At 50.2% G+C, this 25,999-nt stretch overlaps 1 protein-coding gene across 10 annotated transcripts in view; it reads left to right on the forward strand.

Annotated features, from left to right (window-relative positions):
- Window positions 1–25,999, forward strand: part of cdk8 (cyclin dependent kinase 8) — a 253,657-nt gene that overhangs the window by 73,426 nt on the left and 154,232 nt on the right. For 6 of the 10 annotated variants that reach the window (XM_085999250.1, XM_085999247.1, XM_085999248.1 and 3 more), the window contains one exon: window positions 13,704–13,814. The exons of 1 other annotated variant lie outside the window; for it this stretch is intronic. In XM_085999250.1, coding sequence (XP_085855376.1) covers window positions 13,704–13,814 — 111 coding nt within the window. Of the gene's footprint in view, window positions 1–13,457; window positions 13,597–13,703; window positions 13,815–25,999 lie in introns of all 10 variants that reach the window. 3 more of the 10 variants (XM_085999256.1, XM_085999253.1, XM_085999255.1) reach the window with 1 other exon arrangement.

The raw sequence follows: 25,999 nt of genomic DNA on the forward strand, positions 1-25,999 counted from the left end.
ATCTGCCTTCCTTACCTGGTCTGGTCTATATGTGACTCCAGTCCCACAGCAATGTGGTTGACTCTTAACTGCCCTTTGAAATGGCCAGGCAAGCCACTCGGTTGTAAAAAAAAACTTCCACTAAACACAATAATAAGAATAAATCCGGACGAACCATCTGGCATCGACCTTGGCACCAGCTACGGACATGGCAACGGCACACCCAGCCCAGTCAAACCTGCAAAGTCCTCCTTACCAACATCTGGGGACTTGTGCCAAAATTGGGAGAGCTGTCCCACAGACTAGTCAAGCAACAGCCTGACATAGTCATACTCACAGAATCATAGCTTTCAGCCAATGTCCCAAACTCCTCCATTATCATCCCACCGGCAGGACAGACCCACCAGGGGTGGCGGCACAGTGGTATACAGTCGGGAAATAGTGGCCTTGGGAGTCCTCAACCTTGACTCTGACCCCGTGACGTCGCATGACTTCAGGTCAAGCATGGGAATGGAAACCTCCTGCTGATTACCACCTACTGCTCTCCCTCAGCTGATGAATCAGTACTCCTCCATGTTGAACAGCACTTAGAAGAAGCACTGAGAGTAGCAAGAGCACAGAATGTACTCTGGGTGGGGGACTTCATTGTCCATCACCAAGAGTGGCTCGGTAGCACCACTACTGACCGAGCTGGCTGAGCCCTGAAGGACATAGCTGCCAGTCTGGGCCTGCGACAGGTGGTGAGAGAAGCAACACGAGGGGAAAAACCTATTTGAGCTCACCAATCTACTTGTCGCAGATGCATCTGTCCATGATGGTATTGGTAGCAGTGACCACCGCACAGTCATTGTGGAGACAAAGTCCCGTCTTCACACTGAGGATGCCCTCCATCGTGTTGTGTGACGCTACCACCGTGCTAAATGAGATAGATTCAGAACAGATCTAGCAGCTCAAAATTGGGCATCTATGAGGTGCTGTGGGCCATCAGCAGCAGAATTGTATTCCATCACTATCTGTAACCTCATGGCCTGGCATATCCCTCACTCTACCATTACCATCAAGCCAGGGGACCAACCCTGGTTCAATAAGGAGTTGTAGAAGAGCATGCAAGGAGCAGCACCAGGTGTACCTAAAAATGAGCTGCCAACCTGGGGAAACTGCAACACAGGACTACATGCATGCTAAAAAGCGAAAGCAGCATACTATAGACTGGGCTAAGTGATCCCACAATCAACAGATCAGATCAAAGCTCTGCAGTCTTGCCACATCCAGTCGTGAATGGTGGTGGACCATTAAACAACTAACAGGGGAGGAGGAGGCTCCATGAATATCCCCATCCTCAATGATGGTGAAGCCCAGCACGTGAGTGCAAAAGACAAGCGTTTGCCAGAAGTGCCGAGTGGACGATCCATATCGGCCTCCTCGTGGTCCCCACCATCACAGAAGCCAGTCTTCAGCCAATTCGCTTCACTCCGCGTCATATCAAGAAACGGCTGGATACAGCAAAGGCTATGGGCCCCGACAACATCCCGGCTGTCGTGCTGAAGACTTGTGCTGCAGAACTAGCCGCTGCTCCAGCCAAGCTGTTCCAGTACAGCTACAACACTGGCATCTATCCGACAATGTGGAAAACTGCCCAGGTATGGCCTGTCCACAAAAAGCAGGACAAATCCAATCTGGCATCAAGGCAGCATTTGACCGAGTGTGGCATCAAGAAGCCCTAGTAAAATTGAAGTCATTGGGAATCGGGGGGTGGGCGGGCAACTCTCCACTGGTTGGAGTCCTACTTAGCACAATTGAAGATAGTTGTGGTGGTTGGAAGTCAATTATCACAGCCCCAGGATATCGCTGCAGGAGTTCCTCAGGGCAGTGGCCTAGGCCCAACCATCCTCAGCTGCTTCATCAATGACCTTCCCTCCAACATAAGGGCAGACATGGGAATGTTCGCTGATGATTGCACAGTGTTCAGTTCCATTTGCAATTCCTCAGATAATGAAGCAGTCCATGCCTGTGTGCAGCAGGACCTGGACAACATCCAGGCTTGGGCTGACAAGTGGCAAGTAACCCGGAAAAGTGCGAGGTGATGCACTTTGGGGGGACGAACAAGGCAAAGGAATACACAATGAATGGAAAGACCCTAGGCAAGACGGAGGGTCAGAGGGATCTGGGTGTGCAAGTACACAGATCCCTGAAGGCGGTGGATAAGGTGGTAAAAAAGGCATATGGGATACTTGCCTTCATTAGCCGAGGCATTGAATATAAGAGCAAGGAGGTTATGATGGAGCTGTATAAAACACTGGTTAGGCCACAGCTGGAATACTGTGTGCAGTTCTGGTCGCCACACTACAGGAAGGATGTGATCGCGTTGGAGAGGGTGCAGAGGAGGTTCACCAGGATGTTACCAGGGCTGGAGCGCTTCAGCTATGAAGAGAGACTGGGCAGATTGGGTTTGTTTTCCTTGGAGCAGAGGAGGCTGAGGGGGGACATGATTGAGGTGTACAAAATTATGAGGGGCATAGATAGGGTGGATGCTGAGGAGCTTTTTCCCTTAGTAGAGGGGTCAATAACTAGGGGGCATAGATTCAAGGTAAAGGGCGGGAGGTTTAGAGGGGATTTGAGAAAGAACTTTTTCACCCAGAGGGTGGTTGGAGTCTGGAACTCACTGCCTGAAAGGGTTGTGGAGGCAGAAACCCTCACAACATTTAAGAAGCATTTGGATGTGCACTTGAAATGCCATAGCATACAAGGCTACGGGCCAAATGCTGGAATATGGGATTAGATTAGACAGGGCTTGATGGCCGGCGCGGACACGATGGGCCGAAGGGCCTCTATCCGTGCTGTATTACTCTATGACTCTATGACTAACATTCGCGCCACACAAGTGCGAGGCAATGACCATCTCCAACAAGAGAGAGTCTAACCACCACTCATGACATTCAATGGCATTATGATTTTCCAATCCCCCACCATCAGGTGGGGTCACCATTGACCAGAAACTTAACTGGACCAGCCACATAAATACTGTGGCTGCAAGAGCAGGTCAGAGACTGGGTAATTTGCTGCGAGTAACTCACCTCCTGACTCCCTAAAGTCTTTCCACCACCTGCAAGGTATAAGCCAGGAGTGTGATGGAATAATTTCCATTTGCCTGGATGAGTGCAGCTCCAACAACACTCAAGAAGCTCGACACCATCCAGGACAAAGCAATCCACTTGATTGGCATCCCATCCACCACCGGCGCAACGTGGCTGCAATGTGTACCATCTACAAGATGCACTGCAGCAACTCGCCAAGGCTGCTGCGACAGCACCTCCCAAACCCGTGCCCTCTACCACCTAGAAGGACAAGGGCAGCAGGTGCATGGGAAAGCCACCACTTCCAAGTCACACAACATCCTGACTTGGAAATATATCGCCGTTCCTTCATTGTTGCTGGGTCATTGTATGTCAGCGATGACAGGGGTGATGGGGTGAGCGGGACTTAGTGTGTGATATGATATGGGCATGAGAATTATGGATGAGCTGAAGTTTCCAGAGTGTGGAGGATGGGACTCCAGCGAGGAGAGCATTGAAGTAGTTAAGTCCGGCAGTGACAAAGGCAGGAATGAGGGTTTCAGTAGCAAATGGGCTGGAGTGGATGCTCAAGGTGGAATAGGACACTGTGGTTGCGAACAGTCTGGTGCAACCTGAGACAAGTGCTGGGTAGGGTGATGGAGTTGGTGTCGGGGGGCAAATTGCAGTGAAGACGGTGGCTGCATTCTTCCCAATGTTCAGCTGGAGGAAATTGCGGCTCAGTTAGGGCTGGATGGCAGATAATGGGCAACATGTAGATGAGGAAGTGAAGAGAACCAAGGATAGATACTTGAGGGACTCCCGAGGTAACAGTGCGGGGATGGGTGGAGAAGCCATTGCTGGAGATGCTGTGGTTACGACTAGATAGGTAAGTGTGGAGCCAAGCAAGATCTGTCCCATAGCTGGACAACGGAGGAGAGGCATTGGAGGAGGATGTTGTGGTCAATCCGGATGGCAGACAGGACGAAGAGGAGTAATGAACCATGGTCACAGTCACAGAGAATGTTGTTCATGACTTGGGTTCGGACTGTTTCAGCACTGTGGCTAACGCAATAAATCTTGCAACTCTTTTTAGCTGCATCTCAGAAATGCACATTGCTGATTAGATCTGACAGCTGATTACTTGACCTAAGCAATGTACGCATGTTTCTTTAATTTATGTTTTTGTCACCATCATACTTTTATTTCTTTATATCTTTTGCACAAGAATGAGGTCCTCTTTTTCCTTTTTGACATCTTTTACCTCTTCAACTTTCCTTTTATCTTTCTCATTTTAGTCTATCATCTGTTTAGATGTTTCCATTTTTTTACATTGTTGTATTCCTTTATCTCTGATCATTCTGTTCTTCCTTTGAACTTCAGCTTGCTGCCAATGACATGAATTGGGTCCTTCATTTTCAGTTAGTTATTTCAGACTCCTCAACTTCAACAAAAAGATCAGTTTATGCTTCAAAGATAGGAAATTAAGATCATTGCATAATTTGAATATAGTAGTTTATTCCTTATAAATTTTATATTTTTGTGCCCATCACCTAAGAGGTGTCCATGCTGGAAACTGAGCACATTTTCCTGTTTTGGGAACCAGCATCAGGATCAAGCTCTCCTAGGCCAGATATTGGGTAGATATAAGATTAAAGCCCTCTTTGTTCTGCTGTGCTCAAGCAATTTGAACTAAAATAACAGAAAATGCTGGAAGCACTCAGCAGGCCAGGCAGCATCTATGGAGAGAGAAACAGAGTTAACATTTCAGGTCTGGGACCCTTCATCAGAACTGGAAAAGGTTAGAGATGTAACAGATTTTAAGCAGGTAAAGGGGGAGGGAGGGGAGGAAGGAACTGAAGGAACATTCTGTACTGAGGCAGGAGAGATTAAATGTTGCAAATGGGGATGGCAGAATCATAAACAGCCTGAAAAATGGGGGCAGGGGTTATGGTCTGAAATTGTTGAACTCTATGTTGAGTCCAGAAGGCTGCAAAATGCCTAATCGAAAGATGATGTGCTGTTCCTCGAGCTTACGCTGAGCTTCACTGGAACAGTGTAAGAGGCTGAGGTCAGAGTGGGAGTGGAGCAGTGAATTAAAGTGACAGGCGACCAGTAGCTTGGGGTCACCCTTATGGACTGAACGGAGGTGTTCCGCAAAGCGGTTGCCCAATCTGCGCTTGTTCTCCCCAATGTAGAGGAGACCGCATCGTGAGCAACGAATTTGAACTAACCTCCGTAAGAAGACTACATAAAATGCCACTTACTACCCCCGCACCAGCAAGAGTTTCTTTGAGATTTCCATTTTGTGCGAAATGGCTGACAATTTTGCACTGCAGATGAAAACTAACCAAACTATTTTCACAGAAGACATTGTCCCACCACTCTGGGCTGAACTTCACCCCAGGTATCAAAGCTAAGGGGACAGCAGCTTAATAAACTGTGCCACTCAGTTCCCAGATCTGTTAAAATTATTTTCTGTCTAAATTTCTTCCATCCACTTCTGCTGAAGGTACTGACGTGTTTAATGGTTGCACAGATATTAGCTGTCAATTGCTATCTTTCCCCAAATCTCCTTTTCTCGTAGGAGACTGGACAGTGAATTGTTGCCAGGGTATTTGACCATGGGGGACATTATAGCCAAACTCTACACTTTCTGAGCCCAACATCAGTATGTGAACAAACAAAAACCATGGCAAATTACTTTCTCTCATCCTTAGCTCAGAGATGAGGTCCAATGAAGCACGCTTGCTTTTGCTGACATCAGTTAACCTGTAAAGACCAAAAGCTGAGACCTTCCTGGCATGCATAGCTCAGTTCCACATTGGGTTGTGCAATACCAAATGAGCTTTGGGGGACTGACCTTCCATCGCTTTAATTTTTTAATTTAACAACATTGGTAAATTGTCCTTTGAAATAGTCTAAATTGGACATAAACAAGTTCAGAATTAAAGAATGCTTCGCTTTAATTTTTTTAGTGTACAACTTTCCAACATGATATTGGAAGAAAGATGAGCAGTGGTTGAAGTGTTAAAAATATATACTTTAGGTATTGTGCTTTTGCACAGCAGCTCTTTCTAGTTTGTATGGTTGTTTTTCCAAAAAGACAGCTATGTTAAAAGAAACAGGTCTTGGATGCACAATACTTGAAAGGATTGTACATACAGGAAACTTTGTGATATCCGGCACCGACAGGACCGAGCTGTTGCCGTCCCATCAAAACTGCCGGACAAACCAGCGCTAATGTTATAACATACGGAAGCTTTTGAGCTCCGTAGCTAGCAACAAACCCTGCTGCTTAGCAACAGCTTCTAAACAGTCGGCCGTAGCTTGCAAGCGTCTCTGTAGCTAAGCAACAGCTTTAGCTAGACCTTGCAGAGCCTGACTGGTGGGAAAAAAAAGCAACGAAAAGAAAAAAAACTTACTGAACCGACTCCTGAATTTTGCCGATGGCTCGAGCATTCGGTTAACCTCCGGATAAACCAAAGTATCCTGTAGCTTGATATTCAAGATAGTTTTCTAGATCAGTATTACGAGAAACCAACTAGGGTACAGGCCATTTTAGATCTGCATTAATTTAGAAAGGATTAATTAATAACCTTGTAGTAAGGGAGCCTCTGGGAAAGAGTGATCATAATATGCTAGAATTTTATATTGAGTTCGAGAATGAAAAGGAAGAGATTAGTGAAGGTAAACGTTGGGTCCCTTAGAGACAGCGACAGGAGAAATTATAGTGGGCAATAAGGAAATGGCAGAGACCATAAACAAATAATTTGTATCTGTCTTCACGGTAGAAGACACAAAAACATTCCGGAAATAGTAGGGAACCAAGGGTCTAGCGAGAATGAGGAACTTAAAGAAATTAGTATTAATAAAGAAATAGTACTAAAGAAATTAATGGGACTAAAAGTTGACAAATCCTCTGGACCTGATGGCCTACATCCTAGGGCTTTAAAAGAGGTGGCTACACAGATAGTGGATGCTTTGGTTTTGATCTTCTAGAATTCCTTAGATTCTTGAATGGTCCAAACGTAACCCCGCTATTCAAGAAAGGAGGGAGAGAGAGAACAGGGAACTATCGGCCAATTTGCCTAACATCAGTAGTAGAGAAAATACTAGAATCTATTAAGGATGTGAGGTGGTAACGGGGCACTTCGAAAATCATACTATGATTGGGCAGAGTCAACATGGATTTATGAAAGTGAAATCGTGTTTGACAAATCCAATAGAGTTTTTTGAGGTTGTAACTAGCAGGGTAGATAAGGGAGAACCAGTGGATGTAGTGTATTTGGATTTTCAAAGAGCATTTGATAAGGTGCCACACAAGAGGTTATTACACAAAATTAGAGCGCAAGGGATTGGGGGAATAGATTAGCAGGGATTGAGGATTGGTTAACGGACAGAAACAGAATAGAAACAAATGGGTCATTTTCAGGTTGGTAGGCTGTAACTGGTGGGGTACAGGAAGGATCAGTGCTTGGGCCTCGGCTATTTACAGTCTATATCAATGACTTGGATACATTATACTCGGTCCCCTCATCTAAGTTTGCTGATGATACAAAGTTAGGTGGGAAAGTAAGCTGTGTGGAGGATGCAAAGAGGCAGCAAAGGGATATAGACAGGTTACGTGAGTGGGCAAGAACATGGCAGATGGCATATAATGTGGGGAAGTGTGAAGTTATCCACGTTGGTAGGAAAAATAGAAAAGCAGAATATTTTTTAAATGGTGAGAGTCTGGGAAATGTTGGTATTCAGAGGGACCTGGGTGTCCTTGTACACGAATCACAGAAAGTTAACATACAGGTACAGCAAGCAATTAGGAAAGCAAATGGTATGTTGGCCTTTATTGCAAAGGGATTGGACTATAACAGTAAAGATGTCTTACTATTATATAGGGTCTTGGTTAGACCACACCTGGAGTACTGTGTACAGTTTTGGTCTCCTTACCTAAGGAAGGATATATTTGCCTTAGAGGGAGTGCAACGAAGGTTCACTCGACTGATCCCTGAGATGAGGGGATTGTCCTATGAGGAGAGATTGAGTACACTAGGCCTCTATTCCCTAGAGTTTAGAAGAATGAGAGGTGATCTCATTGAAACATATCAAATTCTTAAATAGGCTCGAGGGCCTGAATGGCTACTCCTCCTATTTCTTATGTTCTTATGTACGTAAGAAGAATGGCTTGGGGAATGTGTGAAGGGGAGGAACTCGAGCATGCTATAAGTTGGTTATGCAGGGATTAACTTCTATGATTTGCTTGTTTTTCCAATGGTTTTTGCTGAATCTGTCTAGAAGTAGCAATACTTTCCATGGTCAAAATAGTGCAACTTTGCAGAATTCTCATAACCTTTGTTACTCATTTTTATGTGAAAGGGGAAAATACATAAAGTAGTGCTACTTGTCAATACTATAGGTACTAATACACACAAAATTCAAAATTAAACCGAGAACAAATGTAAATATTCCTTAACAGAATGCTGTAGTCAAACTATAGGGTTTTTAATTATCTTCCATATTTGCTGCACTGCACTGCAGTTTATATCGCTCTAAAAGATAATTGTACATTCTGACATTTATTTTTTAAGTAGATTCTTGAAAAAAAGACATTTAATAGCTATAAATTATGGTCACTGCATTCTGTCATGTTCTAAAAGAAAGATTTTCAGTAGAGTTTATATTTTTTGTTTATATATAATGTGTGACTGCACTGGCAAACATGTAGCACATATTATTGATAGAAATGTATAAACTATTTCATAGTTCCTCATGTCTGTAGTATTTTTTTAAGGATGATTTGATCCGCTCTCTCAAATGCTCATCAGCTTTATAAATATTCAAATAGCCAGATTGGACAGGAACTTTCTGGATTCCAATTTCTGCATTCCAGTGGCTTAATATGCATTCTTCACCTTTGATGGTAGATTATTAGACTGATTTTTGTTTCGGGGCTTTGAAACTTCCATTGATGCAACTTCCTTGTATGTTGTGTTTTGGAGGTACTTGGTGTCTCTGTTGTTGCCTTTATATTTTGTTTACACTGCTCTTCAGGAAATTTAGGGAGAGGTAGCAGCAAATTTGACTAAAATCAGATTTTGCTGTGCAGTTGAGTTGGGTAAACTTGGAATGAAGAGTATCAGCATGTGCTAGTTGCACAAAAATAGAAAATTGTGGAAATACACACACATCCATCAGCATCTGTAAAGAGAAGAGACAGAATGACATCTTGAGTGCAGAATCTTTAAGGGTCTATGCTTAAATCATTAACCTGCCTTTTTTGTTACATGTACTCATAGATCTATTTGGATTTTGTGTTTTTAATTCTGATTTCTAGCATTTGCAGCTTTTTAAAATTATGCCCAGTTATACTGTAGCTACATGTTAGTTCTGGTTTGGGATTGTGCCCAAGAATACATTATGTAATGACGCCCATCTTTGTTGCAAAATGCATTCTGGGATAGTCTGCATTACAACGTTATTCATCGTACAAAACCTGGATGGATCAGAAATTGTCTCTTATTCTAATATCGGAGTAATACAGTGAAGTTGCGAGGGTAGTGATTCAAGCTTTGAATGTAGCAAGAGCTTACAGAATTTTGGAGAGCCTGTAGTGAGGAGCGAACAATAATTATAAATTCCATAGAATATACAGCACAGAAACCAGCCATTCGGTCCAACTAGTCCATGTCTGCATTTATGCTCCACTCAAACCTCCTCTCATCCTTCCTCATCTAACTCTATCAGCATAACCCTCAATTCCCTTCTCCCTCATGCTTATCTAGCTTCCCCTTAAATGCATTTATACTTTGCGCCTCAACTGCTCCCTGTGGAAACAAACTCCACGTTCTCACCACTCTCTGGGTAAAGAAGTTTCTTCTGAATTCCCTGTTTGATTTCTTGGTGACTACCTTATATTGATGGCCTCTAGTTTTGCTCTTCCTCACAAGTGGAAACATTCTCTCTCTATCCACTCTTATCAAAACCTTTCATAATCTTAAAGACCTCTATTAGGTTACCCCTCAGCCTTCTCTTGTCAAGAGAAAAGAGACCCAGCCTATTCATCCTTTCCTGATACGTAAAACTTTGCAGTTCTGGTATCATCCTTGTAAATCATGTTTGCACCCTTTCCAGTGCCTCTATCTTTTTTATAATATGGCAACCAGAACTGTACACAGTACTTCAAGTGTGGTCTAACCAAGGTTCAATACAAGTTTAGCATAACTTCTTTACTTTCAATTCTACCCCTCTAGAAATAAACCCTAGTACTTGGTTTTCTCTTTTTATGGCCTTGTTAACCTGTGTCGCTACTTTTCGTGATTTGTGTATTTGTACTCCAAGATCCCTTTGCTCCTCTACCCCATTTAGATTCTTATTTTCCAAGTAATATGTGACCTCCTTACTTTTCTTACCAAAATATAATACCTCACACTTTTATATATGTTGAAATTCATTTGCCAATTGTATGCTCATTCTGCAAGCTTCTTGATGTCATCTTGTAATTTGTTCCAGTCCTCCTCAGTGCTGACTATCCCTTCCAATTTGGTGTCATCTGCAAATTTAGAAATTTGTGTTTTTGATTCCAATTTCTAAATCGTTACAATTTTGTGGTGTTCACAATTTATACTAACAGGAATGTGCATTTGATGCCAGTGAAAGATCTGTTGATCTGCTGCCTAATCTGGTTATGGACTTCAGGTTTCCCTGTGGACATGCAGGATAGTTCAAGAGCTTTACCTTTCATGAAAAAGCTCTGGTCTCCCCTTTTAAAGATGTTGAACCAGCAGATTCTTAAAAAATCATCCCAACAAAGTTTCTCTCATGCCTTTTGTGAGTCTGTTTCGTGCCACATCAGAAGCCTAAATGGAGTTCTAAAACTTCTTCTTGAAGCGAGAAACTTTCTGCTTGTCTCAAATAAGAAAGCAGAAGAGCTAAACGTAAACCACACACTGGTTACTTACCCCACTCTGGTGCCTGATACTAAAACCTTTATCTCACATTTCATATTTTAGAGCTGCACTGTACATTGTTGTTGCATATACACAAAGCACTCGGACAGAATCACTGCCAATATTTATGTTGAGCAGGCGATCTGATCTGCTGATGTATTTTCAAAAAGCTTGGATATATTTCAATTGATATTGTCATGACCGAAGCACTTCAGTGGACAAGGATATCTCATTTCATGCAAAACATTAGAGGAAGTCCCAAAAGACCAAGAAACAGAAGTTTTTCTATATGTCAACTATTTGAGGTTCTCAAAAGACTTGAGGGTACAAATTTGCAAGGATGCAGACATCTCAAAGAAAATAGTTATGACAGCCTAGGAATTACTGCTGGCGATATTAGCAGATGAACACTTAACGGGTTTGTATTGGATCCCTTCGCCCACTATCTTCGTTATTTTCAATGGGTTCACGCTATGGCCAATGGAATGTTGTAGGAACTCATTAAGTACTTGTCTGACAGCATCGTCAGCAGAAATTTCCAGGCTAATGACTATATTGCTTCACACGGTATTCTACATTTAGTATGCCTCAAAGTGTATTTTCACATCCCCAATGTTAGAGTAATCTACCACATTAATATGGCTTGGGGCTCTAGGTGCTGAGGTTAAAGGTATTCTATGGGTACAAATTTCCATCTGTTTTCTCCTAGCTATGCAGTGGTGTTGAAAACTGTAAGTCTGTTTGTCAGCATGTCTTCCAAACCATACCCAAAAAGAACATTTGTACAAGATACTTGTCTACACAAAAGTTGTGATCTTTTAATAGTCCCACCATTTCTCTCTTCACCTACTTGCTGCAAATATGCTTATAGAAATCACTGATGTTTATATTTTAATATTCCGTACTATATTAACTTCTAAAATTTTCTATTTTAGATTTCCTGACTAGTTTCTTAATCTCATCTTGTTTTTAAATGCACCTTGGTCTACCATGCTACCCGTAGCTTTATATTTTAGGTACAATCTTATGTTTGTCCTTATCAACAACAACAACTTGCATTTATATAGTGCCTTTAATGTAGTAAAATGTCCCAAGACGCTTCACAGGAGTGTTATCAAACAAAGTTTGACACTGTGCCACATAAGGAGGTGACCAAAAGCTTGGTCAAAGAGGTAGGTTTAAAGGAGCATCTTAAAGGAGGAAAGAGAGGTGGCGAGGTTTAGGGAGGGAATTCCAAAGCTTAGGGCCTCGGCAGCTGAAGGCAGGGCTACCAAAGGTGGAGCACTTAAAATCGGGGATGCGCAAGTGGCTAGAATTGAAGAAGCTCAGAGATCTCTGAGGCTTGTAGGGCTGGAGGAGTTTGGAGAGATAGGAAGGGGTGAGGCGATAGAGGGATTTGAAAACCAAGATGAGAATTTTAAAATCGAGTCTTTGACAGACCGGGAGCAAATATAGGTCTGCGAGCACAGGGGTGCTGGGTGATTGGGACTTGGTGCAAGTTAGGATACAGGCAGTAGAGTTTTATCCCCTGCTTTACTTCCAATGTTGCCCACATTGATTTTTCCATTTGTTGTCCTACTTCCCACATGATCTGTGTCTGTTCTGTACTCTTGTGTGTATTATTTCTATAAAATAATCCATGTTTCATCGATGCTTTTGCTTTACAACAGTGCTATCAAGTCCAGTTTACTTGGCTCACAGATCTCTGCCCAGTTCTCTGCCCCTGCCTACTTGAATAACACTGCAACACAGATGCACAATCCTGCAATCACTGTCTAAGTGCATACATACAGAATGCCCCTTTAGAGAAGTATTGGAGCCTATAGAACTGTACAATAATGTGTGTTGAGCTGAGAAAATTGGGAAATTCCGATTTTTGTCGCAGATATTGATGAGGCACAGATGAAGTATTCTGCAGAGTTCTGGGCACCTCTTCATTGGAAGGATATTAGAGTCCTAGAAAATGTACAACAAAGATTCAGAAGAAAGGCATGAAAATTTCCAGCTTTGTTCACAGGAACACTAAGTGTTGAGAGGGAAGTTAACAGGATCTAATAGGGGTTTTAATAATTGAGGAGTTTTGAGAGGGGAAAAGAGTGAAAGATTGTTTCCACCAGTTCACAAATCAGTGACAAAGGGACAGAAACGCTCGATTATCACTAAAAGAATGAATGTGAAGTTCGAAGAATTTTTTTTTTCCCCATTCTGACCAGTTTTTGCTACATTTAATGCTTTACAACAAGTTGCTAATGAGGTAGAGACTATTAACATTTTGAAAGGGAATTGGGTAAGTAGTTAAGAAGGAAGAATATAAAAGGATATGGGGAAATGGCAGGGAAATCAGATTGCTTTGGAGAATGCCAGGTGTACTAAAGGTGCAATTGGGCTATAATTTATTTGATTCTCTTGTAAACAGCCTGTAGAATTTGTTTATTGTCCTTTTTTAAAAAAAAACTTCATATCTTAAAAATCTATTTTTTTAAAGGGAAGTGAAGGAATACGCAGCTCTGCCAAAATAATGATTTTGATGGGTGCAAGAAAGATATGCTGGTCACTGTAAAGTTGACGGTGTGGAGTGCCAATGAAGCTAATAATTTCATTTTTAAAAATTAAAAAATCTCAAGGTGTGAGAATAAACTTAATTTGAGTTGAAAGACCTATTAACTCTAATACAATGGGAATGTACATTTTTAATTGTAGCAACTCTAATGCATTATATTTTATTTCACAGTTGCTGCGGGAGTTGAAACACCCAAACGTCATTGCTCTCCAGAAAGTATTTCTGTCACATGCAGACAGGAAAGTGTGGCTTTTGTTTGACTATGCTGAACATGACCTCTGGGTAAGGTCTACCTTTTTGGATTGTGCTCCATGCAACATTGCCTAATTTTACTGCTTATACCACTGGCTAATTTCACTTGAAATATTTGTGCTTTAACATCTATTTCCAAAAATTGTGAACCGGATCTATTTGATACAGTAATTGTTGTATCAAATTGAATAGTCATAAGCTGACATTGCAAGTGATTGAATAGCTGAAAAGTGATCATCTGAATTTTGAACTTTGTGTGACTTTGGCACGGTACCATTGTTACCTAATGAAATAAAGAAATAAAATTCTTGTTTTCCTCAGACTGCATAGCTGGTTGGCAAGAGCCACTTTTTGATTTTGTGTTCCACTATTCCACCTGCCCATTAAAATTGAACCAGTGTGATGAGTACAAATTGTGAATGTAATCATTTTCACTGTTTTGTAGGGAAATAAGTTCTCAGAAAATGTGTTATCCTGCTCTTTTTAATCCACACTGAGTTGAGTTAAACCTTGTATAATGCTTACTAGTCAGTCAGAGTACAAAGTTTATTTTCATTTCAACAGATTTATAAATGTTGGAAAGATGATTCTCAAGACAACACACCCTCTTGAGTCTCTCTTCAGTAACTGTTCAATACTTACACTAGAATATATTGTACTAGCTGGGGGGGGCCCGGCGTTGCCAAGGCTTTTTTGTAAAACGGCAGTTTACAGGGCTGCGCGGTTTACGGCCGGCCGCTGCCGCTCCCCCGCTCTGTGTCTCGGGCCGAGCGGTTGTGAGGCCCGGCCCGAGTGACCCCAACTCACCTCCCGCTCCGGCGGGCCGGGAGCGGGATACTGTGCCGGAGCCGCACTGTGGGGGTTTATTGTGCTGGTGCTGTCGCTGTCGGTATTTTTAAAAATGGCCGCGACGTTTCGGGAGGCTGCAGTATTAGGCCCGCCCACACATGGAATGAAACGCCCCCCGTGATGCAAGAGAGAGAGAGAGACTGGGGGGAGACGAGAGAGAAAGGGAAGGAGAGAAAGGGAAGGAGAGAGAGGGAAGGAGAGAGGGAAGGAGAGCGAGAGAGAGGGAAGGAGACAGAGACAGAGAGAAGGAGAGAGAGAGAGAGAGGGAGGGAAGGAGAGAGAGACAGATAGAGAGGGAAGGAGAGAGAGAGACTGGGGGGAGAGAGAGAGACGGGGAGAGAGAAAGAGTAGAGAGACTGGGGGGAGAGATAGAGAGAGACGGGAAGATAGAAGAGAGAGAGGGAGACTGGGGGGAGAGAGAGAGAGAGAGACTGGGGAGAGAGAGAGACTGAGACTGGGGTAGAGAGAGACTGGGGTAGAGAGAGACTGGTAGAGAGAGACACGGGTAGAGAGAGAGAGAGACACGGGTAGAGAGAGAGAGAGAGACACGGGTAGAGAGAGAGAGAGAGACACGGGTAGAGAGAGAGAGAGAGAGACACGGGTAGAGAGAGAGAGAGAGAGACACGGGTAGAGAGAGAGAGAGAGAGACACGGGTAGAGAGAGAGACGGGTAGAGAGAGAGAGAGAGAGAGACACGGGTAGAGAGAGAGAGAGAGAGACACGGGTAGAGAGAGAGAGAGAGAGACACGGGTAGAGAGAGAGAGAGAGAGACACGGGTAGAGAGAGAGAGAGAGAGACACGGGTAGAGAGAGAGAGAGAGAGACACGGGTAGAGAGAGAGAGAGAGAGACACGGGTAGAGAGAGAGAGAGAGAGACACGGGTAGAGAGAGAGAGAGAGAGACACGGGTAGAGAGAGAGAGAGAGAGACACGGGTAGAGAGAGAGAGAGAGAGACACGGGTAGAGAGAGAGAGAGAGAGACACGGGTAGAGAGAGAGAGAGAGAGACACGGGTAGAGAGAGAGAGAGAGAGACACGGGTAGAGAGAGAGAGAGAGAGACACGGGTAGAGAGAGAGAGAGAGAGACACGGGTAGAGAGAGAGAGAGAGAGACACGGGTAGAGAGAGAGAGAGAGAGACACGGGTAGAGAGAGAGAGAGAGAGACACGGGTAGAGAGAGAGAGAGAGAGACACGGGTAGAGAGAGAGAGAGAGAGACACGGGTAGAGAGAGAGAGAGAGAGACACGGGTAGAGAGAGAGAGAGAGAGACACGGGTAGAGAGAGAGAGAGAGAGACACGGGTAGAGAGAGAGAGAGACACGGGTAGAGAGAGAGAGAGAGACACGGGTAGAGAGAGAGACACGGGTAGAGAGAGCGAGAGAGACACGGGTAGAGAGAGAGAGACACGGGTAGAGAGAGAGAGACACGGGTAGAGAGAGCGAGAGAGACACGGGTAGAGAGAGCGAGAGAGACACGGGTAGAGAGAGAGAGAGACACGGGTAGAGAGAGAGAGACACGGGTAGAGAGAGAGAGAGACACGGGTAGAGAGAGAGACACGGGTAGAGAGAGAGAGAGACACGGGTAGAGAGAGAGAGAGACACGGGTAGAGAGAGAGAGAGACACGGGTAGAGAGAGAGAGACACGGGTAGAGAGAGCGAGAGAGACACGGGTAGAGAGAGAGAGAGAGACACGGGTAGAGAGAGAGAGACACGGGTAGAGAGAGAGAGAGACACCAAAACTCTCTCTCTCTACCCGTGTCTCTCTCTCTACCCGTGTCCCTCTCTCTCTCTACCCGTGTCTCTCTCTCTCTCTACCCGTGTCTCTCTCTCTCTCTACCCGTGTCTCTCTCTCTCTACCCGTGTCTCTCTCTCTCTCTCTCTACCCGTGTCTCTCTCTCTACCCGTGTCTCTCTCTCTCTACCCGTGTCTCTCTCTCTCTCTACCCGTGTCTCTCTCTCTCTCTACCCGTGTCTCTCTCTCTCTCTCTCCCCAAAGCTACACTAAATGGGAAAAACACACAATAGAAGCCCTACATGCAGAATTCTGCCGAAGCATCCTTCGCACCCAAAGAAAAACGCCAACAAATGCATGCAGAGCCGAACTAGGCAGATACCCACTGATAATAAACATCCAAAAACGAGCACTAAACTTCCTAAATCACCTCAAATCTAGCTCCCCAGACACCCTTCATTTCAAAGCCTTTCAGACCCAAGAGCTAAACCCAGAAAAGAGTCCCCTGAGTCAGCTGCTACTGAAACTAAGTACTCAGCCGGACCCTGACCAGCCCCAGACCAACACAGCCGTCCAAACACCAATCCGAGTGAACCAAATCATTAAAAAATGCAAAGAAACCTACCTGGAACATTGGAACAAAATAACCGAAAGCCAAAGCAGATTAGAATGTTACCGGGCCCTAAAAAGAGAATATAAACTGGCAGACTACCTCACGACCATCAGAGACACAAAACAGAGACAGACCCTCACCGGGTACAGACTAAGCGACCACCAACTGGAAATTGAAAAAGGCAGATACAAGAAATCCTGGCAGCCTAGAGAGAATAGAATATGCGATCAATGTCTGGCTGGCGAGGTTGAAACAGAAATGCATTTCCTCCTAAAATGCGAAAAATTCAACACATCAAGAAACATATTATTCAACAAGCTAAGCCAAACAACCCCAGATTTCAAGGAATTGGATGATCTGTCAAAATTGAGATTAGTCCTAGGAGAAGGAGACAGACCATACCTTGGGGCCAAATATGTAACAACATGTCACAACCTGAGGACTGTTTAAAATTAAGACTGTTTAAAATTAATATTGAACGTACCAAATGAAGTACAAAGACTGTTTAAAATTAATATTGTTTAAAAGTAATATTGTATGTACCCAACAAATGTCAAATCGATTGACACCTACAGAATGTTGGAAAACTGTACCTTTTTGCTATGTAAGCTTTGGCAATATGGTTCTCTGTAAACTTTCATGCCAATAAAGCATTTGAATTGAATTGAATTGAATTGAGAGAGACAGAAAGAGAGACAGAGAGGGAGAGAGAGAGACAGAGAGAGACAGAGAGAGAGAGACAGAGACACAGAGAGAGACAGAGACAGAGAGAGACACAGAGACAGAGAGCGAGAGACAGAGAGAGACAGAGACAGAGAGAGACACAGAGACAGAGAGAGAGAGAGACAGAGAGAGAGAGAGAGAGAGAGAGAGAGACAGTTTGAATGACGACCAAAAACTCCCATACCTACTAGGGGACGAGAGAAATTGTGTAACCTTAGCGGCACACTATGTTACAGCTTGCCATAAACAGAGGGACAACCACTAAATATAAGAAAAGTGTATATACAAATTATATATGAATGTATATTTATACACTCAGGGATATATCTGTTTATACACTGTATGGATAGATCTGTATTTATGTGTTCAACCATGAATGTTTTTCGATGCTTTGGCAACATAAGATGTACCCTGTCATGCCAATAAAGCGATTTGAATTGAATTGAATTGAGAGACGGAGAGAGACAGGGAGAGAGGGAGAGAGAGAGAGAGAGAGAGAGAGGGAGGGAGGGAGGGGGCAGAGAGAGAGGGAGGGAGGGGGCAGAGAGAGAGGGAGGGGGCAGAGAGAGGGAGAGGGAGGAGAGAGGGAGAGGGCAGAGAGAGGGAGAGGGAGGGAGAGGGCAGAGAGAGAGGGAGGGAGGGAGGGGGGCAGAGAGAGGGAGGGAGGGAGGGGGGCAGAGAGAGAGGGAGGGAGGGGGCAGAGAGAGAGGGAGGGGGCAGAGAGAGAGGGAGGGGGCAGAGAGAGAGGGAGGGAGGGGGCAGAGAGGGAGGGGAGGGGGGCAGAGAGAGGGAGGGAGGGGGCAGAGAGAGAGGGAAGGGGGCAGAGAGAGAGAGGGAGGGAGGGGGCAGAGAGAGAGGGAAGGAGGGGGGCAGAGAGAGAGGAAGGGAGGGGGCAGAGAGAGAGGGAGGGAGGGGGCAGAGAGAGAGGGAGGGGGCAGAGAGAGAGGGAGGGAGGGGGCAGAGAGAGAGGGAGGGGGGGCAGAGAGAGAGGGAGGGAGGGGGGCAGAGAGAGAGGGAGGGAGGGGGGCAGAGAGAGAGGGAGGGAGGGGGCAGAGAGAGAGGGAGGGAGGGGGCAGAGAGAGAGGGAGGGAGGGGGGGCAGAGAGAGAGGGAGGGAGGGGGCAGAGAGAGAGAGGGAGGGAGGGGGCAGAGAGAGAGGGAGGGAGGGGGCAGAGAGAGAGGGAGGGAGGGGGCAGAGAGAGAGGGAGGGAGGGGGCAGAGAGAGAGGGAGGGAGGGGGCAGAGAGAGAGGGAGGGGGGGGCAGAGAGAGAGGGAGGGAGGGGGGCAGAGAGAGAGGGAGGGAGGGGGCAGAGAGAGAGGGAGGGAGGGGGCAGAGAGAGAGGGAGGGAGGGGCAGAGAGAGAGGGAGGGAGGGAGGGGGCAGAGAGAGAGGGAGGGAGGGGGCAGAGGGAGAGGGAGGGAGGGGGCAGAGAGAGAGGGGGGGAGGGGGCAGAGAGAGAGGGAGGGAGGGGGCAGAGAGGGAGGGAGGGGGCAGAGAGAGAGGGAGGGAGGGGGCAGAGAGAGAGGGAGGGAGGGGGCAGAGAGAGAGGAAGGGAGGGGGCAGAGAGAGAGGGAGGGAGGGGGCAGAGAGAGAGGGAGGGAGGGGGAGGGAGGGGGGAGGGAGGGGGAGAGGGGAGGGAGGGGGCAGAGAGGAGGGAGGGGGGCAGAGAGAGGGAGGGAGGGGGCAGAGAGAGAGGAGGGAGGGGGCAGAGAGAGAGGGAGGGAGGGGGCAGAGAGAGAGGGAGGGAGGGGCAGAGAGAGAGGAAGGGAGGGGGCAGAGAGAGAGGGAGGGAGGGGGCAGAGAGGAGGGAGGGAGGGGGCAGAGAGGGGAGGGAGGGGGCAGAGAGAGAGGGAGGAGGGGGCAGAGAGGAGGGAGGGAGGGAGGCAGAGAGAGAGGGAGGGAGGGGGCAGAGAGAGAGGGAGGGAGGGGGGCAGAGAGAGAGGGAGGGAGGGGGCAGAGAGAGAGGGAGGGAGGGGCAGAGAGAGAGGGAGGGAGGGGGGCAGAGAGAGAGAGGGAGGGAGGGGCAGAGAGAGAGGGGAGGGAGGGGGCAGAGAGGGAGGGGAGGGAGGGGGCAGAGAGGAGAGGGGAGGAGGGGCAGAGAGAGAGGGAGGGAGGGGGCAGAGAGAGAGAGGGAGGGAGGGGGCAGAGAGAGAGGGAGGGAGGGGGCAGAGAGGGAGGGAGGGAGGGGGCAGAGAGGGAGGGAGGGGGGCAGAGAGGGAGGGAGGGGGGCAGAGAGAGAGGGAGGGAGGGGGCAGAGAGAGAGGGAGGGAGGGGGCAGAGAGAGGGAGGGAGGGGGCAGAGAGAGAGGGAGGGAGGGGGCAGAGAGGGAGGGAGGGAGGGGGCAGAGAGGGAGGGAGGGGGGCAGAGAGAGAGGGAGGGAGGGGGCAGAGAGGGAGGGAGGGGGGCAGAGAGGGAGGGAGGGGGCATAGAGGGAGGGAGGGGGGCAGAGAGAGAGGGAGGGAGGGGGCAGAGAGAGAGAGGGAGGGAGGGGGCAGAGAGAGAGAGGGAGGGAGGGGGCAGAGAGAGAGGGAGGGAGGGGGCAGAGAGGGAGGGAGGGAGGGGGCAGAGAGAGAGGGAGGGAGGGGGCAGAGAGAGAGGGAGGGAGGGGGCAGAGAGAGAGAGGGAGGGAGGGGGCAGAGAGAGAGGGAGGGAGGGGGCAGAGAGGGAGGGAGGGAGGGGGCAGAGAGGGAGGGAGGGGGGCAGAGAGAGAGGGAGGGAGGGGGCAGAGAGAGAGGGAGGGAGGGGGCAGAGAGAGAGAGGGAGGGAGGGGGCAGAGAGAGAGGGAGGGAGGGGGCAGAGAGGGAGGGAGGGAGGGGGCAGATAGAGAGGAAGGGAGGGGGCAGAGAGGGAGGGAGGGGGCAGAGAGGGAGGGAGGGGGGCAGAGAGGGAGGGAGGGGGGCAGAGAGAGAGGGAGGGAGGGGGCAGAGAGAGAGGGAGGGAGGGGGCAGATAGAGAGGAAGGGAGGGGGCAGAGAGGGAGGGAGGGGGCAGAGAGAGAGGGAGGGAGGGGCAGAGAGGGAGGGAGGGGGCAGAGAGAGAGGGAGGGAGGGGGCAGAGAGGGAGGGAGGGGGCAGAGAGAGAGGGAGGGGGCAGAGAGGGAGGGAGGGGGGCAGAGAGGGAGGGAGGGGGGCAGAGAGGGAGGGAGGGGGCAGAGAGGGAGGGAGGGGGCAGAGAGGGAGGGAGGGGGGCAGAGAGAGAGGGAGGGGGGCAGAGAGGGAGGGGCAGAGAGGGAGGGAGGGGGCAGAGAGGGAGGGAGGGGGGCAGAGAGGGAGGGGAGGGGGGCAGAGAGGGAGGGAGGGGGGCAGAGAGGGAGGGAGGGGGGCAGAGAGGGAGGGAGGGGGGCAGAGAGAGAGGGGGGGGGGCAGAGAGAGAGGGAGGGGGGCAGAGAGAGAGGGTGGGGGCAGAGAGGGGGGCAGAGAGAGAGGGAGGGGGCAGAGAGAGGGGGAGGGGAGGGTGACAGAGAGAGAGGGGGGGGAGGGGGACAGAGAGAGGGGGGGAGGGGGCAGAGAGAGAGGGAGGGGGCAGAGAGGGAGGGAGGGGGCAGAGAGAGAGGGAGGGAGGGGGCAGAGAGAGAGGGAGGGAGGGGGCAGAGAGGGAGGGAGGGGGCAGAGAGAGAGGGAGGGAGGGGGGCAGAGAGAGAGGGAGGGAGGGGGGCAGAGAGAGAGGGAGGGAGGGAGGGGGGCAGAGAGAGAGAGGGAGGGAGGGGGGCAGAGAGAGAGGGAGGGAGGGGGGCAGAGAGAGAGGGAGGGAGGGGGGCAGAGAGAGAGGGAGGGAGGGGGGCAGAGAGAGATGGAGGGTGGGGGCAGGGAGGGGGCAGAGAGAGGGGGAGGGGAGGGTGACAGAGAGAGAGGGAGGGGAGGGGGGACAGAGAGAGGGGGGGGAGGGGGCAGAGAGAGAGGGAGGGGGGCAGAGAGAGAGGGGAGGGAGGGAGGCAGAGAGAGAGGGAGGGAGGGGGCAGAGAGAGAGGGAGGGAGGGGGCAGAGAGAGAGGGAGGGAGGGGGCAGAGAGAGAGGGAGGGAGGGGGCAGAGAGAGAGGGAGGGAGGGGGCAGAGAGAGAGGGAGGGAGGGGGGCAGAGAGAGAGGGAGGGAGGGGGGCAGAGAGAGAGGGAGGGAGGGGGGCAGAGAGAGAGGGAGGGAGGGGGCAGAGAGAGAGGGAGGGAGGGGGGCAGAGAGAGAGGGAGGGAGGGGGCAGAGAGAGATTCCTGGGACTCAGTGAAAACAATAACCAGCCCCAGGACAGTGACAGCGTAACACAAAGAATTCGACCCAACACAATCGTCGCTAAGCAAAAGGAAAAATATCTGACATATTGGGCAGAAACAACAAAAACCCAAAGCAAACTCAATTGCTACTTGGCCCTAAACAGACAATACAACATGGCTGACTACCTGACCATGGTAAAGGACAGCAAACTGAGAAAAACCTTGACAATGTACAGACTTAGTGAACATAACCTGGCGATCGAAAAAGGTAGACACAGGCAGACCCGGCTACCAAGAGAGGACAGGATATGCTCTCACTGCAGTCAGGGAGTGGTGGAGACAGAGATGCACTTCCTCACAGCTTGTAGAAAATATCAGGGCATAAGGGAGAATTTCTACCCAAAATTCACAAAAATATGCCCGGAATTCAGAAATTTGAATGACGACCAAAAACTCCCATACCTACTAGGGGAAGAGAGAAATTGCATAACACTAGCGGCACACTATGTTACAGCTTGCCATAAACAGAGGGACAACCACTAAATATAAGAAAAGAGTATATATAAATTGTATGAAAGTATATATTTATACACCCAGGGATATATCTGTTTATACACTGTATGGATAGATCTGTATTTTTGTTAACAAACATGAATGTTTTCTGATGCTTTGGCAACATAAGATGTAACTCGTCATGCCAATAAAGCGATTTGAATTGAATTGAATTGAATTGAGAGAGGGAGGGGAGGGGGCAGAGAGAGGGGGAGGGGAGGCAGAGAGAGGGGGGAGAGAGAGGGGGGGAGAGAGAGAGAGAGGGGGGAGAGAGAGGGGATGGGGAGGGGGCAGAGAGTGAGGGAGGGGAGGCTGACAAGAGACAGAGGGAGGGGAGGGGAGGGGGACAGAGAGAGAGGGAGGGGAGGGGGACAGAGAGCAAGGGAGGGGAGGGTGACAGAGAGAGAGGGAGGGGAGGGGAGGGGGGCAGAGAGAGAGGGAGGGGAGGGGAGGGGGCAGAGAGAGAGGGAGGGGAGGGGGACAGAGAGAGAGGGAGGGGAGGGGCTGAGAGAGGGGGAGGGGAGGGGGGCAGAGAGCGAGGGAGGGGAAGGTGAGAGAGGGAGGGGAGGGGAGGGGGGCAGAGAGAGAGGAAGGGGAGGGGGTGAGCGAGGGAGGGAGGGGAGGGGAGAGGGGCAGCGAGGGAGGGAGGGGAGGGGGCAGAGAGAGAGGGAGGGAGGAAATATAGAAACATAGAAGATAGGAGCAGGAGTAGGCCATTCGGCCCCTCGAGCCTGCTCCGCCATTCAATGAGATCATGGCTGATCATCCAAATTCAGTACCCTGTCCCTGCCTTCTCCCCATATCCCTTGATCCCTTTAGCCTTAAGAAATATATCCAACTCCTTCTTGAATATACTTAATGAACTGGCCTCCACCACCCTCTGTGGCAGAGAATTCCACAGGTTCACCACTCTCTGGGTGAAGAAATTCCTCCTCATTTCAGTCCTAAATGGCTTACCCCTTATCCTTAGACTGTGACCCCTGGTTCTGGACTCCCCGGCCATCGGGAACATCCTTCCTGCATCTCGTCTGTCTAGTCCTGTTAGAATTTTATAAGTTTCAATGAGATCCCCTCTCAATCTTCTAAACTCCAGCGAGTATAAGCCCAATCGACCCAAACTCTCCTCATACATCATTCCTGCCATCCCAGGTATCAGCCTGGTGGGGAGAGAGAGGGAGATAGGGGGCAGAGAGAGAGGGAGGGGGCAGAGAGAGAGGGAGGGGGCAGAGAGAGGGGGAGGGGGCAGAGAGAGAGGGAGGGGGGCAGAGAGAGAGGGAGGGGGGCAGAGAGAGAGGGAGGGGGCAGAGAGAGAGGGAGGGGGCAGAGAGAGAGGGAGGGGGCAGAGAGAGAGGGAGGGAGGCAGAGAGAGGGAGGGGGCAGAGAGAGAGGGAGGGGGCAGAGAGAGAGGGAGGGGGCAGAGAGAGAGGGAGGGGGCAGAGAGAGAGGGAGGGGGCAGAGAGAGAGGGAGGGGGCAGAGAGAGAGGGAGGGGGCAGAGAGAGAGGGAGGGGGGCAGAGAGAGAGGGAGGGGGCAGAGAGAGAGGGAGGGGGCAGAGAGAGAGGGAGGGGGCAGAGAGAGAGGGAGGGGGCAGAGAGAGAGGGGGGGGCAGAGAGAGACGGAGGGGGCAGAGAGAGACGGAGGGGGCAGAGAGAGAGGGAGGGGGGCAGAGAGAGAGGGAGGGGGCAGAGAGAGAGGGAGGGGGGCAGAGAGAGAGGGAGGGGGCAGAGAGAGAGGGAGGGGGGCAGAGAGAGGGGGAGGGGGCAGAGAGAGAGGGAGGGGGCAGAGAGAGAGGGAGGGGGCAGAGAGAGAGGGAGGGGGCAGAGAGAGAGGGAGGGGGGCAGAGAGAGAGGGAGGGGGGCAGAGAGAGAGGGAGGGGCAGAGAGAGAGGGAGGGGGGCAGAGAGAGAGGGAGGGGGGCAGAGAGAGAGGGAGGGGGGCAGAGAGAGAGGGAGGGGGCAGAGAGGGAGGGGGGCAGAGAGAGAGGGAGGGGGCAGAGAGAGAGGGAGGGGGCAGAGAGAGAGGGAGGGGGCAGAGAGAGAGGGAGGGGGCAGAGAGAGAGGGAGGGGGCAGAGAGAGAGGGAGGGGGCAGAGAGAGAGGGAGGGGGGCAGAGAGAGAGGGAGGGGGCAGAGAGAGAGAGAGAGAGGGGGCAGAGAGAGAGGGAGGGGGCAGAGAGAGAGGGAGGGGGCAGAGAGAGAGGGAGGGGGCAGAGAGAGAGGGAGGGGGCAGAGAGAGAGGGAGGGGGCAGAGAGAGAGGGAGGGGGGCAGAGAGAGAGGGAGGGGGGCAGAGAGAGTGGGAGGGGGCAGAGAGAGAGGGAGGGGGGCAGAAAGAGAGGGAGGGGGGCAGAGAGAGAGAGGGAGGGGGGCAGAGAGAGGGAGGGGGGGCAGAGAGAGAGGGAGGGGGCAGAAAGAGAGGGAGGGGGGCAGAAAGGGAGGGAGGGGGCAGAAAAAGAGGGAGGGGGCAGAGAGAGAGAGGGAGGGGGGCAGAGAGAGAGGGAGGGGGGCAGAGAGAGAGGGAGGGGGGCAGAGAGAGAGGGAGGGGGCAGAGAGAGAGGGAGGGGGGCAGAGAGAGAGGGAGGGGGGCAGAGAGAGAGGGAGGGGGCAGAGAGAGAGGGGGCAGAGAGAGAGAGAGGGGGCAGAGAGAGAGGGAGGGGGGCAGAGAGAGAGGGAGGGGGCAGAGAGAGAGGGAGGGGGCAGAGAGAGAGGGAGGGGGCAGAGAGAGAGGGAGGGGGCAGAGAGAGAGGGAGGGGGCAGAGAGAGAGGGAGGGGGCAGAGAGAGAGGGAGGGGGCAGAGAGAGAGGGAGGGGGCAGAGAGAGAGGGAGGGGGCAGAGAGAGAGGGAGGGGGCAGAGAGAGAGGGAGGGGGCAGAGAGAGAGGGAGGGGGGCAGAGAGAGAGGGAGGGGGCAGAGAGAGAGGGAGGGGGCAGAGAGAGAGGGAGGGGGCAGAGAGAGAGGGAGGGGGGCAGAGAGAGAGGGAGGGGGGCAGAGAGAGAGGGAGGGGGCAGAGAGAGAGGGAGGGGGCAGAGAGAGAGGGAGGGGGCAGAGAGAGAGGGAGGGGGGCAGAGAGAGAGGGAGGGGGCAGAGAGAGAGGGAGGGGGCAGAGAGAGAGGGAGGGGGCAGAGAGAGAGGGAGGGGGCAGAAAGAGAGGGAGGGGGCAGAAAGAGAGGGAGGGGGGCAGAGAGAGAGAGGGAGGGGGGCAGAGAGAGAGGGAGGGGGGCAGAGAGAGAGGGAGGGGGGCAGAGAGAGAGGGAGGGGGCAGAAAGAGAGGGAGGGGGCAGAAAGAGAGGGAGGGGGCAGAAAGAGAGGGAGGGGGGCAGAGAGAGAGAGGGAGGGGGGCAGAGAGAGAGGGAGGGGGGCAGAGAGAGAGGGAGGGGGGCAGAGAGAGAGGGAGGGGGCAGAGAGAGAGGGAGGGGGAAGAGAGAGAGGGAGGGGGGCAGAGAGAGAGGGAGGGGGCAGAGAGAGAGGGGGCAGAGAGAGAGAGAGGGGGCAGAGAGAGAGGGAGGGGGGCAGAGAGAGAGGGAGGGGGCAGAGAGAGAGGGAGGGGGCAGAGAGAGAGGGA

The sequence above is a fragment of the Somniosus microcephalus genome, chromosome 10, assembly GCF_052327205.1.
Source record: "Somniosus microcephalus isolate GS21.2 chromosome 10, FLI_Smic_1.0, whole genome shotgun sequence".
In the NCBI taxonomy this organism is placed as follows: domain Eukaryota; kingdom Metazoa; phylum Chordata; class Chondrichthyes; order Squaliformes; family Somniosidae; genus Somniosus; species Somniosus microcephalus.